Below are 17,454 nucleotides of genomic sequence, written 5' to 3' on the forward strand. Positions count from 1 at the left end.
CGCAAGAGGTTGAACAGCTGACCATCACGCTGAGAGCAGTTGCGTTGGGCCAGCACAGGCTCCAGCAAGTCTCTGGAGGGTCAGAGGCTCATTGGAGACTGGGAGCTTCTTGAGGGCTGGATTGGGAGTCCTGGAGGGCCCCAAGTGGCCCCAGGGTTGGGGTTTGGGCACCCCTGTTGTAGCCTAACAGCTCAATCCTATGCACACTTTCCTGGAAGTAAGCCCCATTGATTCTAATGGGACTTGAGCTGTTAGGCTACAATCCTATGCACACTTTCCTGGCAGTAAGCCCCACTGACTATAATGGGACTTACTTCTGAGTAGGCATGCATAGGATTGGACTGTAAGCCATTTCTGCCCAATGTTGCCTATATGCAACAGGGATCCAATGTGCACACCTGTGGGCTGGGCAGAAATGGGTTAAACAATCTCACAGTTCCCACCACCACCACCACCACCACCACACACCATTGATTCATGTGAAACAGCCCTGGCTGTTATCATCACTCCCATTGCACTCCCCATTTCACTCTATTTGGACTGGGGCAGTCCACATTCTCTAGCCACTAGGACTGTGTGTAGTCAAAGGGGTGCACTGATGTGCGCTGGGAAGAGGCGCCTGGTTTGGTTTTGGTCCACCTCCACATGCATCCCAAGCCATTCAATGGAAGGGATACAAGGTACCAGGAAGAGAGTTCTCATAGCATGCTTGGAGGTGATTCTCATTCTACAGAATCAGTGGATTGTCAAGCAGATGGGACTTTAAGGTTGTGTGCTCTTGACCTCCTTTCTCCATGACACACCTGAACACGTAATAACAGGCTATGTGTGAGGTGTGAAAGGGCTGGAATAAAAATCAGGACGCCTCATGGATTCTGGTAGTGTGGAAAAAGCGAGCAAAGCCTACTGGTTTGAGGATGGAAACCTGAGACTAGAAATCTACACCCCCCAAATGTGTTGATTACTTCTGGGAGAGCAGTGGCTGTGGCATCCAAGAGTTAATAATGGAGAAGTGGAAGTTGGAAGTTTGTCCACACTGAGAAGAGACTGTATGTTCTGGGGTGACTAGTAAAGAGTGGATTTGTTCAATGTGTAGTCATGGGGGAGTGGGGGAGATCTCCTGCAGGTGACTCGCCATTGGATGGTATCACTTCCTGTAATTAGATTGAAGAGATGGAAACAGTAGAACTGAGCAGTCTTCAGTATTGTTCATTCAAGCTCTATGGCTCTATGGATGCTTGTTCCTTAGAAGTTTGGTATTTTTTTAGGAGAATGACTGTATATTCCTCAGTCAGCATTTCTCCTTGCAAAGCCACTAGAGTCAGCCCAAGTGGAAGGAGGCCAAGCCTCTGTGTGGAATCAGGGCATATTATTTTGGGACAGGGCTTTAAAGGAATATGGAGTCGGTTCCTTCCTCTCCTTGTGTTAGTTCTCCCTTTAATTTTCTGTATCATTACACAGAGCAAGGTCGGGAAGGAGGTATGTGCATGCATGATTTAACATTGATGTGGCAGACTTAATATGACCCGTCACTGGGACAAACCAAGTATTATAATAGCTCTCCTGTTTTATAGCTTTCATGTGTGATGGATGCAAAGAATTATTGGGGGAAAGTTGGATTCCTGGTCACATACGCATGTGCCACATTGATAAGGACAACTATTAAATGTGTAGCTCACCCAGCTCAAGTAACAATCTGAACACAACCATTTTTGAGGAAATCAGACATATCAGACTCCCAGTAGGAAGGTATTAGCGACTAATTAAGTATGCTGGGGTTGGAATAAATATCCGGAGAAGGGGAAGTTCCTTTGATTTGGTCAGTCACAGAGATTGCATCTCAGTATGCCCATATTGTACACAGTGCACTGGTGAAATGTCACAGACACTGATGTAATGGGGCAAATGCTAAAGAGATTCAGGAAGTTGAAGGTGAGAAGCTTCTCCCACTTTTGCCTCTGTTTCTGCTCCATTCCACCCTCTCTGTCCCCCCCCCCCCCCACTGATTTACTGGCACTGGGGCTTTTCCTGAGTCTCTGCTGAGGCAGCTCTCAGCAGTGGTCTGGTTATGCTCTGTGGGGTGTTGCCTTTCATGACAGACATAAAGCACATTGCGCTGCCAGAACATGAGTCCAGGCAGTGCAGCTGGCCCATGGGATTGGGCCAAAAAAGAAAATGTGCATACATCATGAGAAGTGAGACCTCTTTAAACAATTTTCAAATCTCCCAAAATCATTGTCCTCCTCTTCAGACCATCTCTACCTTGGAAGGACAAGGCTATGGAAATAAGATACTGCAGGTGGCTATTGTCAGAACTGAGTACCTGTTGGAGTTGTGGACAAGAGCTGGGGAGGTGGAATCCAAGCCAAAAGCTTACAGGACTGCTTCATGCAACACACTCACCGTTTGTGAAATAAAACACCTTTGCATTGGGGATACTGTGCCTCCTAGGCCATGGGGATAAGGTCCCTTTGCATGGTCTGCCTCTGGACTGCTGCTAGTGTCACAAGGGATGTTGGAAATAGACCATGCACTGAAAGTGGATCCCTTTTGTGAATGGGTCATGCAGAGCTGCCTACTGCAAGGGGACAGGTTCAAGAAGCCCCTCTGTGGTGGTCCTGTCAGAGGAAGCAACTGTCGACCCAAACCTGGTAGTCAGTAGGAAAGTCTGGTGATGTTTGGTGCTTGCAGTGATGTTTTGGAGAACTGAGCAACAACCCAGGTTTGTGGAATGCAACTAATGAGAGTCTCTGAGACCTATAAGGAGTCTTATGTGGTCCAGAGTGGTAGGCTGCAGTATTGCAACCGAGAACTCTCCCCAGAACCTGAGTTCGATCCCAGTGGAAGCTGGAATCTCAGGTAGCCAGCTCAAGATCGACTCAGCCTTCCGTCCTTCTGAGGTCAGTAAAATGAGTACCCAGCTGACTTGGGGAAAGGTAACATGACTGTGGAAGGCAATGGCAAACCACCCCATGATGTGCATGTACAACCTCCTGATTTTAGAAATGGGCTATGTCAGAATGCCAGATGCAAGGGTGGGCACCAGGATGAGGTCTCTTGTTATCAGGTGTGCTCCCTGGGGCATTTGGTGGGCCACTGTGAGATACAGGAAGCTGGACTAGATGGGCCTATGGCCTGATCCAGTGGGGCTCTTCTTATGTTCTTATTTATAGTCTGCTGTGAAAGTGTTGTGGAAGCAGCTACACCCCAAGAGTCAGTAATGACTCTGTGTTTGCACAGGGAACCTTTCTTTTCTCTCTGTACTGTATTGTGACTGAGAGAATTTATTTCCCCTGGCCTGAAAGTGTGAGGAGACAACCAGCATGTGGAGTTCTTGTTCCTGTTCCTTGTCCTCCATCATCTGAATGGGGTAATCAGGTGATAGTCCTGATGCATTTATTAGTCCACACATCAGGTAATGATGGGATGGCTTTGAATTTTTTTTTTTTAACATTTTAGGTTAATGACCTTTTGATTTAAATAACAACCAACTCTGTGGTTAATTTCCACAAGCGTAATAAGACTGGATTTGGGTTTAGCATGCCTGCATCAGGATTTTCTCCTGCATCGAGAAACTCCAGCTAAACACACCCTAATATGGACAAGTTCTTTGGGTCCTTTAGTACGTAGAGCAGCATTGCATAACTGAAGCTGAGCTGGTGCTGCTTAGTTTGTTCTGCTCCAAGATTTGCTACGGGCATCTTCCATTTATCTGCTCAATCTCCCTTCCCCTCTGCCTGTGGAGAGGATGGAGTCAAGAGTATTGCCTTACCAGCTGACTTCTGTTCTTCTTGTCACCCAGTCCATGTACAGTAATAAACTTTTACAGGATTCAAGCATGCTGTGGTTTCTCTGGCTTTGCTCCCTTCCCTGGCAAGACCTCAGCTTTGAATCTTTCTTTTAAAGGAACAGTCCATCTTTCAGTTGGAGAGAAAACAACTCTATCCTTGGCTGGTAATGGGGATGTGCAAAGTAGCACCATGAGGTCTCTGGCATCTGGAAACAGTTTACTTTCAAAGCAACCAGAGGACAGATGTGAGACGATCCCCATTGGCATGGCATGGTGATTGTCATGGATTTACTCTGCAAACCTATGCATGTCTACTCAGATCTAAGTCCCATTGTATTCAGTGGGGCTTCTTCCCAGGAAAGTGTAGATAGGAGCAACTTCATTTAGTCACATCAAATCCTTCAGTTAGAAGACTTTGGATTTCTCAGACTTTTACCTAGAATGACACTGAAGTTCTCTCTGTGTGTATGTTGTAAAAAACCTCAGAGAAACCACAAGAAGCTGTGGGGAAAAGCAAATCATAACAGAGTTTTACCAGGAGGATGGAGTAGCACTTTCGGAAAAGCAATTCTTGAGAGTCAACTGTGCCTCATTTTTGATGCAGAAAGTGTCCCCAATAGGCATCTTGGCTTTGAGAGCAAAGAAAACAAAAACAAATGGGTCAAATGATCAGGAAGCTGCCTTATACAGACACTTCGCCATTCAGTTTAGTATTGTGATCACTGTTGGGAAGGAGCTCCCCAGGACTTCAGATTGGGGTCTTTCTGAGCCCTACCTGCAGACACCTGGAGTTGAATCTGCATTCTTCTGCATGCAAAACATGTGTTACATCACTGTGCTGCACAGCTCCTTTCCATGCATGATTGTTGACTTCCATAAAATGCCCCTATCGCACTGCCACAATTTAGCAATGGAGCAGCATCTTTCCAGGCAACATCTGGCAAGGATGATGAAAACCTGACCCTCCTGTGGGGCCACACTGTCATCCTGTGTGCCTGACTGAAATGGTTATGAGGATGCTTGGGAGAATGAGTTACAGTTCCATCCCCCCAGGGGCGGAGATGGACATTAGTAATGCCTTGGTGAAACACTCAGTGCAACACTTTCCAAAGAATTCCAGCAACCTGTAGCCACCAGGTAGTCCACTGGAAACTAACCAGTAATTTTTTCTGCTTGTCCATACTACGTGGAGAACACAGGGCTGTTTTCTACGTAGATAACAGATGACTCTGGATTCTCGGCTGCAAAAATTCCACACGCTTTCCCTTTCGAGTGCCACTGCCTTTTGCAGCCCAGTGCAGGGGAGGTCTAATTTCAGAACTGATGGAGGTGCCCCCCTGCCCAGTGGCAGGGGCGGGTTCCTTAGGAAACCAGCCAACTCCTCACTAGTCACTTCTTTGCTTTCTTCCAAGGGGGAGTGCTTCAGTGCAGTCATTTTAATGTGCTCTAATTAGGCATCTGCTGGGAGGGAAGACTGGTTTCTCCAGCAGTCACACCACAAAGCCCTTCCCTGCTGGGACTGGGAAAATTTTCTATCTGATAAAATATGACTTTGGATGGGGCTGCTCAGCACTGCGAGGAATTCTTGAACATGGGACAGAGCCGGTTTCCAGACCCCACAAATCCAGCCTGGGCAATTCTACGTAGCTGCGAGTCTTCTTGTAGAGCATGTTTGCATATTATCCAAGAGTTCCTCCCCACAAATTTCCAGGAGCTGCTGCAGCCAGAGCCTATTCTAGGAAGCACTCCCACTCCCACCTCACGCACACCAAATATGAATTAAGGCTTTCTAGAATTAAACCTCTTTCTAAGGAGATAGATTATTCTTGACGCCTGGGCAGTTTGTTAGTTGACACGCCAACCATGGAGTAGTAACCAGAAAATCCCTGCCTTACAGTAGGGCTTACATGACATGCCCATAATTGCTTTAGGAAGCTGGCATCATTTAATTGCCAGGGTTCAGAGAAATAATTGCCACAGACAAATGGACTCCAAGGTGGCCCTGTCTGTCTGTAAAGAACAGGCTGGAGAAGATTCATTCAAGGAAAATGCTAAAAGGGGTGAAGTAAATAAAGGCATGGGGGAAAGGGGGAAGGGGCTGAATTCACCGTCTTTGCTGGGAGCTTGGCTGGCAGCCTTGCTTTTCACACAGGGGGAAAATGCCGTAGTTTTGTTTCTGGCTTGTGTACAGAGGGGTTGATTTGTTTTGGATACCACCAATTATGAGATGTATGGCACCCATGCAACCCCAGGAACTGTGACTAGCCTGAGAAGAGAGGCAAGCAGGCCCTTGGCTATAGATTGAGCTCCTTTGGGTCATCATGCATATAAGCCAACAAGTTTATGATAATAATATTGCAGTGTCCTAATTGGTAGACTGCAGGGCAATGAAGGAGCCACATCTAGGGGCTGGCATCTTTTTCATCTGGCTGCAATGCCTTCTGCCTAGACTCTCTGAAACACCCCTTCCTAAGATCATGGTACATTTTTGGTTATTATTTACAGTGTCAGCCACTTTAGGAGCCTTCCTGGCAGAAAAACGGGGTATACATGTAAACTTAAATAAATGAAATAACTGACCTGTTAGTCAGTGAGTGCCTAGGAAGGATGTAGCCATCGCTCTCATTGTATTACTTTGGATGCCATCAGCTGGCAAGACATCCAAGGGGCAGCTTCCTTTGGCTGCTTTTTGATCAGCAGAAGGACCCAGATGGTCTATGGAAATTGGGATGGACTCTTGGCTCAGTGTGGGGCAATGTTGTACTGTACATGAATGGCTGTCATAATAAGGAACTCTTCTTGGTTCTCAGTGATGGCACATACATCGCTGATGTATTAATATTCCATTCTGCTTATGTGTGTGTTTGGCTATGTAAACCACCTTATGGACTACTTTTTGTTGAAAAGCCAGTATATACATATTTTTATTCTTAACCATTATTAGAAAAGGTTATTTTAGTTAGCAGTTTTTTTGTGAAGAGACTGTGGGTGGATCCTTCACTTATGCCCTCTGGATGGCTTTTGTTGTCTGTTGAGCAAGCAGCCATTCCACTCACAGTGCCCCTTGATGCCACCCTTTGGCAGTGCCCTTCAGAGAAGCCAGGATGTTATCTTCATATGTTGACTTCCTCTTGTTGCCCCACATGTTTGTTGCCATTCTTCTTGTTGCCTCATTTTCCCCCTTGCTGTCTATGGCTTTCTCTCTACACTTACAATTATCTCTTTTGCTATCTGTCATCCTTCTGCTCTTTTTCCCCCTCTTAAAGGCCTCTTATCTTTCCACCCCCTCCCTCAACATTTTATTTTCACCTGCGTGCACACACGCCCAAAAGGAAACTTCCATCCACCTGCAACAATGATTTCGGCTATTTTTGAAGGTGTGCTGTTCGATGCATAATGCACATCTGTGCACATTCTTGTCTCCCGTTTTTTCTATTCTACTCTTCCCTCTTTGTCATGTCAACATCAAGACTTGGAAAACTTATAGTTTTCCGTTCAAGGCTTAATTTACTTCATGCTCTTATTCAGAGGAATAAAAATGTGGTAGTTTTGCACATACTGTACTGTGGAATGGCATTCCCCATGGCATTCCACAATATGTGCAAAGCCAGACTCAGAGGCTGTACTGTGGACACAATTGAAAAGTATTACAGACCTTGGCTTGGGCCAGTATTTTGTGGCTGGTTTTAAGTGTGTGTAGAGTAGGGGGGCATTTAAATGTATAGACTTTTACATAGGCTCCTCAAGTTATAGACACCTGCAGCAGCACTTTGATGCAGGCACAGTATATCCTTTAGTGGTGGTTTTGTACAGGTTCAATAGCTTTGGGCTGGCATGAGCTGGATGTCTCAAGCCACGTATGTTTCAACTTCCATACAGACTTCTGGAATCGAACTGGAACATATGTGGGGGATTTAGTATGTTTTCTATTATGATGCCTTTGGTGGCCAAAGTGGGGCACTGGCCAGGTGTCCATGCCACCTGTCTGGGCTGGTCCCCAGGTGGCAGTAATAGTGTCCAGTGTGCCAATAGAGTGCATCCGGGGAGTGTAGGACTTTGTCCCAGGGCCCCCAGTGTCATGGAGCAGAATCCACCTGATGGCTTTTATGTGCTAGACCAGTGTTTCCCAAACTGTGGATTGGGACCTACAGGTGGACTGCAAGCTGATTTTTGGCGGGTCACAAAAAGTTTTTGAAACATTGAAAATAAAACTTTGCATGTACCCTTGCCCGGTTTGCAGAAGAAAATTGTTAGCTGGAATGCTAACCTGTGGTATGAGGCAATCTTCATACCCTTCAATCAAAATGTCACATTTTCTGATTTTCTCTAGTACTGTTGACATGCCATCGATCGTGTGTGAACCCAGTTCCAGCCCTTTATCTGACCTGGAAGTCCCTAACAGTGCATCTTGCCTTCTGGATACCCTGAAATAACTGTAGAGCAGGGGTGCTCACACTTTTTTGGCTCGAGAGCTACTTTGAAACCCAGCAAGGCCTGGAGATCTACCAGAGTTTTTTTTACAATGTTCGCGCCATCATAACATATAACATTTATGTGTACAATGTATGTTGGTGTACCTTGAGCCCCACTGAGTATAACAGGACTTACTCCTGAGTAGACATGCCTAGGATTAGGCTGTGAGGCTGCAATCCTAGCCACACTTACCTGGGAGTAAGCCCCATTGAGTACAATGGGCCTTACTCCCTGCGTTTCCTCCCAGAGGCACCTGAAAGGGGGGGGTCAGCACTCCGCGATCTACTCATTTTGCCTCGCGATCTACTGGTAGATCGCGATCCACCTATTGAGCACCCCTGCTGTAGAGGTTTGGGAGAATATTCCTTGAGCTCCATTTCTAGGAAGAGTCTAGCAAATGTCTACACACAAATACTACATGTAAGATTTCTAGCAGCCTTGTGAGCTCAGGATCCTGTTTATTATTAACAAATTATTATTATTATTATTATTGTCTAGTGAGTCTTGATAGAGTGTCATTTTTAAAAGTGAGTCCTGGTACTAAAAGACTTGGGAAGCACTGACCAGACAACGCTGTGCCTACATACAGCAGACTGGTTTTCTTTTCCGTTAGATTGTCGTCAGACAATGATAAATACTTGTAGGCAATCCAGCCATATATTATGGTTGCATTAGCTGCAACTGCCACATATTCAACTCCTTTAATTCCAGAGTCAGATCAGCCATTCCAAGTGTATTTGTGAAAACATTCCGCTGCCCAACCCACACATGGCATTACAGGACTATTCTGAACTTGAACATAGCAACGTTGCTCCTCTGTGCTTAGTAGCTTAACCATAATATCTTAGGAGGCTGCCTTATGCCAGATCATTCCATTGTTCCAGCCAATTCCATCTTGTCAGCTCAGACTAACTGTGGCTCTCCAGAGTTTTAGGTAGGAATGTTTCTCTGCCCTACCTGGAGGTGCTAGACCTGGAGGTGTTGAAACTGGGGCCTTCTGCATGCAAAACAGATGCTCTTCCTATGAATGACATCCCCTCTCTCTTTACCTCTTCTGGTACCCTGTGTAAGCTTGACAACATTTGCTGATCAGAAGTATCACACACAATGCAATCTGATTCATGTCTACTTAGACATAAATCCCATTGTGTTCAGTGGGATTTACTCCCAGGAAGGTGTGCATATGCAATCTTAGAGTCCAATCGTATGGGCACTCTGCACTGCCAGAATTCGCGTTCTGGTGGTGCAGCATGCTTTGTGGTGGTCACAAAAGCCAGGCCACCACCATGAGCAACTGCACACCAGTGGGTCCCAGAAAAGTCAGTGCAGCAGGTCTACAGAATGGGGCAGGGCAGGGGAGGAATGGGGCAGAGATCAGGGTGGGGAAGGGTTTGTGTTGAGGCCAGGAAGGGAGCAATATCAATGTTGGTGGCATCACTAATAACCTATCCCTCTTTCTGACCTCATTACACCTTCCTGGGTCCCCTCAGACTTGTGCCAGCACAGATCACATTTGGGCAAAGGTTCCCTTACCTAGAGGAGACCTCTAGGGCTGCCCCCCCACAGGGTGCAGCACTCCAGTGGCACAGCTGCATTAGTAGGGGTGGTTTAGATCAAATTGGGCTCTTAGTCACTGCAGTCTGAAACATGCTTCCTAGGCAGTAAGCCCCACTGAAGACAGCAGGACTTGTTTCTAAGTAAACCAGCATAGGAATGTGCTGTTAGTTTCTGCAAAGGAGTAAACCACAACAACAGTTCTTCAGGAGACATCTGCAAAATGTCCCTCTGATGCCTCTTTGTGACTGATGTGCAAAGCACATGAGGCTGCCAAGGTTTAATCTGGCAAATGGAATTGTGTTTTCAGTTGGGCTAGGTGTGTTTCCACTGATGGAGTGGAAGATGAATGCAGTATGGGCTGTTTGGAGAACGCTGCAGATAGCGCTTGCATGTGAGTAGTAAATGGTGAGGGATGTGGGCTGCTTTCCTCACCAGGTGTTGTTGTGAGACTTTAGGTGTTCCTTCAGTGGACTTAGAACAGTTTTGTATCTTAGTGGCCTTTTTCCTGAGTGCACAGCCAGCTCTGTTGTATGATGGAAAATGGGAAGAAAGAGCAGAACTGCAGGAAAGGAATGATGTGGCTTTGGAGAGAGTGCCTGGCCTTTTATTGTATGATACAGGGCAGATCAGGGCAGGAGGGCAACTTGAAGATGCCAGGGATTGAACTTGCCACCTTCTGAATATAATGAAAATGTTCTTTCATTGAGCTACAGCTCCTCCTCACATGGCAACCCCTACTATATCTGGATATTTTCAAGATTCCCCCCCCCCCCCGAATGCATGACTGCAAATCTAGAGTGCTAACTTTCACTGATCTGTACTTAAACAAGCTTCACCTAATGGCCCTTTATTTGTACTTGGGTTTCATTCCATAGCCATTACTTTGTTAGCCTCTTCCTAACTATCATGGGGACTAGAGGTACTTCTATTGGATTAAACTGAGAAATTCGAACTGCTGGAAAGCCTACCCCTGCTCAGCTTCTTAGCTTTCCAGTTAACCTACTTTAGCTTCAAACTATGCCAAAAGATCAAATTTACATAAGGGAACTGCATCCGTTTTGTTGTGAAAGCAGTGCAGTAAGGCTAGGCCTGCATGCAGTGGACCAAGGGCTATCTCCTGTCTCTAAGTCAGAGCAAGGGTGGTGCCACAGGTGGGACATATTTCTTTACCCAGCATGTAATTAGTCTGTGGAACTCCTTGCCACGGAATGTAGTGATGGCATCTGGCCTGGATGCCTTTAAAAGGGGATTGGACAAATTTCTGGAGGAAAAGTCCATCACAGTTTACAAGCTGTTTTGAGTACAGTATGTATGACTTCCAGATTTTAGAAGTAGGCTACCTCAGAATGCCAGATGCAAGGGAGTGCACCAGGATAGAGATCTCTTGTTGTCTTGTGTGCTCCCTGAAGCATCTGGTGGGCCACTATGAGATACAGGAAGCTGGACTAGATAGACCTATGATCTGATCCAGCAGGGTTCTTCTTGTGTTCTTAAGAGTCTTCCTTCACTGTTGCTCCTGTAGCTGCAGGCAGAAGCAAGAATAAGTACTAGGAGCAATGGCCTAAGCGCACGCTTTTCAGAGCACGTGGGAGTGTGCAATTGGGGATCCTTGCAGGGCTTTTGCAACAAGCCTTCCTGAAAATGTGAACCACGTGGTCCTATTTTGACCTGAGGTTTTAATCATCCAATTTGTACCCTCTTAGAGTGAAGTGATAGTTGGATGGACAGATCCATTGTTCTGCACATGGATTTAACTGGGACTAATTAAGCCTTGGTAGTTCTGACTGCCACCACCCAAGACCAGGGAAAACATGAGAAAAGGAGGCTGCCTTGGGGTAATCTCCCTGCCAAAAAAATGGAATGCCCCCCATCCCCTGGGGGGGTCCCTTTAAAAGCCAGCCAGTAATCAAGGTTGGGGGACTGGGAAGATGGGATAACCAACTCCCTCCTTAGTGAACTGAGACCAAGCAGGTTGAAATAGTAATAATCAAAAGAGTTTTATTTTATTAAAAGGAAGAACACCAGACAAAGGGGATAAAATAAAAGGCAACAATTGTATTGTGGATGGGCAACAGAAAGTTTAGGTGAATGGGTTGGGCAAAGGTTGGCATGAAGCCAAAAAGGCAAACTAAAAATAAAACAAAACCCTAATACAGCTACCTGGGGATTTTTCCTACTCAATGTAGTCAAGCTAGCTCTGGATGTTCCTTATACCCACATCTAGCTGGGGTTGCCGGCAATGCCTGATGAAGCACCGTATGCTCCAGCTGATGGACCAGGGTAAATGCACTCAGTGGCACAATCTTGCTTTTTCAAACCTGTGGATGTTAACTAGGCTTTACCTATGGGATTGGATTCTAGGACGGGTCACCTAAGCTCTGATTTCCTTCTCTTGGGAATCAGGTTGGCTTCCCAGACCAGTGAGCTGGCTCGAACCATGTTCTTGGTTTATCAGTCAGTTGAGGATGAAGGGTAAACAACTGGCAACAACAGGGTAAACATGACTTTTACACCTCCATGATTCAACAGCCCCTTCAGGATGCTGAAATATCACCAGAGCTTCTGAGATAAGAGGAAGGTTCAAAGGCGGAAAACAGGGATTTTCACCACAAGTGGAGTGAGGAAGAAAGATTGAAATCTGCACCAAATTTAGTTTGAGGTGTGAATAACAGCGATTGGAGTCCTTTGATCTTGGTTGCCATGCAAGCAGACAGCTTTTCCTTGCCCTCCCCTATCTCTGAGATCAGGATAGGATAGGGAGAAGAGCGCATTGACTTTTTGTCTGATTTATGAGCTGCTGTTCACAATGGGTTGCCAGAGCACTTTGTGTGAAGCTCAAATGCTCAGGCATTGGGTGTTTCTGGGGCCATCATGCCCTTCACTGCAGTTTGTTCTGAATAGCCCTCTCTAAACTTTCACTAGACTCAGAATTTTAATGGCCCATTAAACTGTAATGAATTGGAATACCCAGCCCCTATCACTGGAGTCAGGATAACATTACCCAACATCAGTCTTCCCTAAAAGTGAAGTACAGAGCCCAAGGTGTGAATTACTGATCAAGGGGTAGGATAGCCTTTTGGGTCCCAAACAGTGCCAAAAAATGGTCTTGTTCATGCACAGAAAAAATGTCATATCAAGTAATTGACTGGACACCTCAGTTTCTTCATTTGGACAGAGGTGTTTGTACCCTGGGTATCATAAATTGGTAAGAGACTGGGAGAGTCTTCTTTTAGCTCGCTACAAAAATCAAAGGGGTGCTTGACTTAACTGAATCACACATATTTCTCTGGACATCATGGCTCTATCGTAGTGGTAACTTAACTGTTCTGTGGTTTTTGCTCCAACCAGCTTTCTCACACACACACACCCCCACAATGCCTTGGAAATCCTGCATGAAATGTTTCACGTTATGTCCATCCTTTGACAGCATTTGCCATTGTTTGGGATGAACAATTGGTTTCTTGCTCCCCCCCCTTTCCTTTAGTATCATTGATACTGCAAGATACACTGAGCTAATACATTCACTCCACCCTCTAGGGTGCCTATCAGGGGACTTCTATGGACACCAGATCAAATGTTTATAGATCCTATAAATAAAAGTAGAACAAGGAAAGCATGGCAGGGGCTGAAATAAATAATATTGCAGCAGATTCCCAAATAACAAATATAAGATGGCTTCCTCGCCTGGTTTGTCTGTGTTACTGTAGAAACCTCTCTTCACTGAGACCCTGTTATGCTGGACACTGCCTCAGTTCCAACAATGAGCTATAAGTCAAACCCTGTCTTCAGATGCATGAACAGCACTTGTTCAACAACACTTCCATCCTCATCAAGTTTGACTGACTGAACAATCCTATAGATGTCTACTTAGAAGTAAGTCCCAATGAGTTCAAAGGGACTTATTCCTAGGTAAGTGTGTATAGGATTGCATCCAAATGACCCAATCCTATTCAGTGGATCTCATGATCCGGTGCTGTAACCCCATTCCAGGGCTCAAAAGCCACGTCTGCATCATGCGCTTTGGAGCTGCTGGCGCAAACAACCAGAGGCTCCGCACAACCAGAGGCTTGCTCAGCCTATACCAGAATGCGAGAAAATGACATTCTATAAGGGAGGCGTAGGTTTGTCAATAAATGTGGAAAAACATGTTATGGCAGCAACTGTGGAAGCCCTAAGGGAGCCCTTGTAAACTGAAAGGACCTTTTGCACCATCATGGAAGAAGTGGGTGCGTGCATCCCTTGCAGTTCTTTTGGGAAGACTTCTTCAAGCCACTTGCTTTGCTTTGGAATGTGACTTGACAAGCAGAAAGTAGGTGAATAGTTCTAGGAGATCATTGTTTCTCCAGATGGGTCTCTTTCCCTTCTAAGGCAGGCTGAGGATTTTCCCCCTCACTGCCTCCTCCCCCCCCTCCCATTTGCCATGTGAGGGGCTGTTGTAACCCAATCTTGCAGACAGTCTCACTCTTGTTTCTCTGTCTTTCAGCCGCCAGAAGTTCAGAGTCCAGCACTTTCTTGCAGAGGAGGGGAGGCAGCAACTGCGATGATCCACGCACTGATGCTCCTGTGGCTGGCTGGGAATGGAGCCATGGCCACCAGCACCAATCCCCGACTGAAGCTCTCTTTCCAGGGTAAGGGGGAAACAAACCAGTCAAGGTGGTAGATGAGCAAGGAGTGAGGTATGTATAAGACAGAGTTTGCCACTGCTCAGGGGAGCTATGAACTTGGGATTAGCTCTGTGGGAGTCTCTAGTGCTCTGAATGGGCAGTGTTGCATAGGTGAGAGAGTGTGCGCTAGGATGGTGTGGGCCATGCATTTGCCTGGAGTAAGTCTCTGAAAGGTGGGCTGTGAGATGGCAAACAGAGTCAATGTGTCTGGAAGGGGTGGGGCAGCCCGCAAGTTAAGTGTGGCAAGTACTGGACAATTATTCTTTTTACTAAGGCTTTGCATCCTTTGACCCATTTGACATTTGCCACTCCCCTTGTATACTTCCTTCTTCCTCTGATTCAACAAGTGATCTTTATAGAAACACACAAGGTTGTGGAGAACTGCACACCACCACCACCCCCCACTCTCCAGTGCTTGACATGGTAGCTGGAACAGTCAATTTCCAGTCTGTTCTGTGGGCAGCAAGGCCATGTAGGATGTCTGGAAAGGCAAAGTCCTTCTGTATAAATTGGGAATGGTTCTTTTCTGGAGTGAAAACTGGATTCTGCCCTTTTCAACCCTTGTGTAAGCTAGAGAGCAAGTTTCCTTATGCTGGCAGCATTACCTTGGATTTATGTGCTGTTGTCATTGAGGTCTGGCTCTGATCCCGCACGCTGTGGATATACAGTATTTCTTTCCAGTTTAGGGCAGAGATGCTCAAGAAGAACTGAGATCTGTAACATAATAAACACTTTGGGAAAGCCAAAATGGAACATTAGCTCACTGCGATATGACACCACAGGTTAAGTGGTAATATTAGTAATCCTCGGGTTTAAAGCGAACTGAAAGATTTTGACAAAGGTTTGATACTGAGTGACAGTACACCAGGGCTTTAAAAGGGACAAGATAAGTTAAAGAACAACAGAGGTGTTCAGAATGCACCCTGTTAGAGGTAGACTCACTTAAATCTTTTCTTAAAAGCTTTTTTATTGTCAAGGTTTTAAGTAACGTTTTAGATACAATAACAAATGTAACATTAATAAGGGTCTCTTTAAAAAAAAACATTATCCTCATGGGCCATTGATGTGTTTTAAATTTAGAAAGCAGGAGTTCATTCTCCTGCTTCTTAACGTTAAGGCATAGCTGTTCAGTGTTAATTGATTCAGAGCATTGCATTCTTGCTGATGAATATAAGAAGTGCCTTGCTGGATCAGGCAAGGTCCACCAGATTCAGTTGTCTTTGCAAGAATCCCTGCAGCCAGCAGGTATTGAATGATCCACCAGAAATTTCCCATTGGTGGACAAGGGTCCCACTATTTGCACAGCCTGCAAAATACATCTCGAGATGCAAACCTATGCACATTTTCCTGTAAGCGCTGCAAATAATGGGATTTACCTCTGAGTAGACATGCATAGTATTGTGCTGCCAATAGTTAGACTGTTGGAAGTGATAAATGGCAAGCCCTGGAATACTCAGTGCTTAACATGCTTCTTTTAAAGTATCTGGAAGTATTTCAGAGATTAGATGGACTGTTAGTTTGTTTAATAAAGGATGTTCTTATATGACATAAGATATAAAGCAGCTGGCCAAGATGAAGAGAAATAAGAAACCAGTTCTGACATGCACTCGTACGGATGATATCATGGAACCTAGTTCTGGGATAAACCACAGAAAGTCATCCAATTCATATATGTGATTTTAAGGGGAAACAGGTCTACTGAAACTGTTGCTGTCCTACGTATTCCTAACAGGGTTCTATCATTATTCTTGCCATTCCTCCATTGCCTTCTGGTTTTTGAACCCTTGCTATGTACTGCCCAGCTTCTAAACCTTTTCCTACAAACAGGAGATTTCAAACATGGTTTTTTTTTTTAATTGAAGAGAGAGATTCCTAGGTTGTACTAGATTGGTGGTATAATTCATAGACACCAGAATATCATTCAGCCAATAAAAGGGTTTTGCCAGCAGTGCTGCTGTTTGGGGAGGGTTCTTTTGGGCTGATCCCCCACACCACCCGAGAAGTATAAATTTACTAAGAGCCAGTCTAGAATGGTATAGAAGTTTATCTACCACTAATGGCCATAATGGGGTGTTCAGGAGCTGGTCCAACTTGCCGGTGTGGCTGTGTGATCTTTAGAGGAATTTCTGCTGGGCTTTTTTCTTTCCACCAGACTAGTAAATCCAGTAAAATGTTGGGCTGTTTCATCATTTGGGTGATTTCCCAAAGTTGCTAGCAGAGCAACTTTAGGTCACACAGTTAGGCTGTACCACGTCCAGTCCTTGAATGCTCACAGCCGAGTTCTTTGACAGCAAGCATTGCACAAATTGCAGAGGAAGGAAATTAGGAAAAGAGAGGCTGCCCATCTGGTCAGGGAAGGGCACTGTGTTTGTGTCAGGCTTCAGCCAAGTTGAAGGACAATTTCCAGAGCAGGCAAACATGGGGTGGGGGGGAGGACAGAAGCAGCTATGTTGTCAAGTCAAACATACAGTTGTGTCATTAATGGTGGCAGTTGGAGGGCTGACTGAAGGAGCAAGCATGAAGCAACAGTCACTGAGAACCATCTAGCCCCCTATTTGTTCTCCAGTGCACTTGCCAGGCTGACCCAATCAGGAAAGACCTTCTCTGGCCATCATCTGGGTGGCACTGCAGCATAGCACAGATAAGGCCAATAGCTCCCCCAACGTGAGAGCTATTTCCAGGGTGCCTAGTTTACCACATATAGATGGTGCCTTATAGCAGGGGTGCCCAAATCCCAGCCCTGGGGCCACTTGTGGCCCTCGAGGACTCTCAATCTGGCCCTCAGGGAGCCCCCAGTCTCCAATAAGCCCCTGGCCCTCCTGAGACTTGCTGGAGCCTGTGCTGGCCTGATGCAACTGTTCTCAGCATGAAAGCCGACCTCTTGTATGAACTGTGAGACAAGGGCTCCCTCCATTGCTTGCTGTTTCACATCTGTGATGCAGCAGTGGCAGCAAAGGAAACACCGGCCTT

General features: G+C 45.8%; 1 protein-coding gene across 2 annotated transcripts in view; it reads left to right on the forward strand.

Moving 5' to 3' along the window:
- Positions 1–17,454, forward strand: part of SEMA3B (semaphorin 3B) — a 71,239-nt gene that overhangs the window by 21,703 nt on the left and 32,082 nt on the right. For both annotated transcript variants that reach the window (XM_066616489.1, XM_066616490.1), the window contains exon 2: positions 14,304–14,448. In XM_066616489.1, coding sequence (XP_066472586.1) covers positions 14,304–14,448 — 145 coding nt within the window. The remainder of the gene's footprint in view (positions 1–14,303; positions 14,449–17,454) is intronic.

The sequence above is a fragment of the Tiliqua scincoides genome, chromosome 2, assembly GCF_035046505.1.
Source record: "Tiliqua scincoides isolate rTilSci1 chromosome 2, rTilSci1.hap2, whole genome shotgun sequence".
In the NCBI taxonomy this organism is placed as follows: Eukaryota; Metazoa; Chordata; class Lepidosauria; order Squamata; family Scincidae; genus Tiliqua; species Tiliqua scincoides.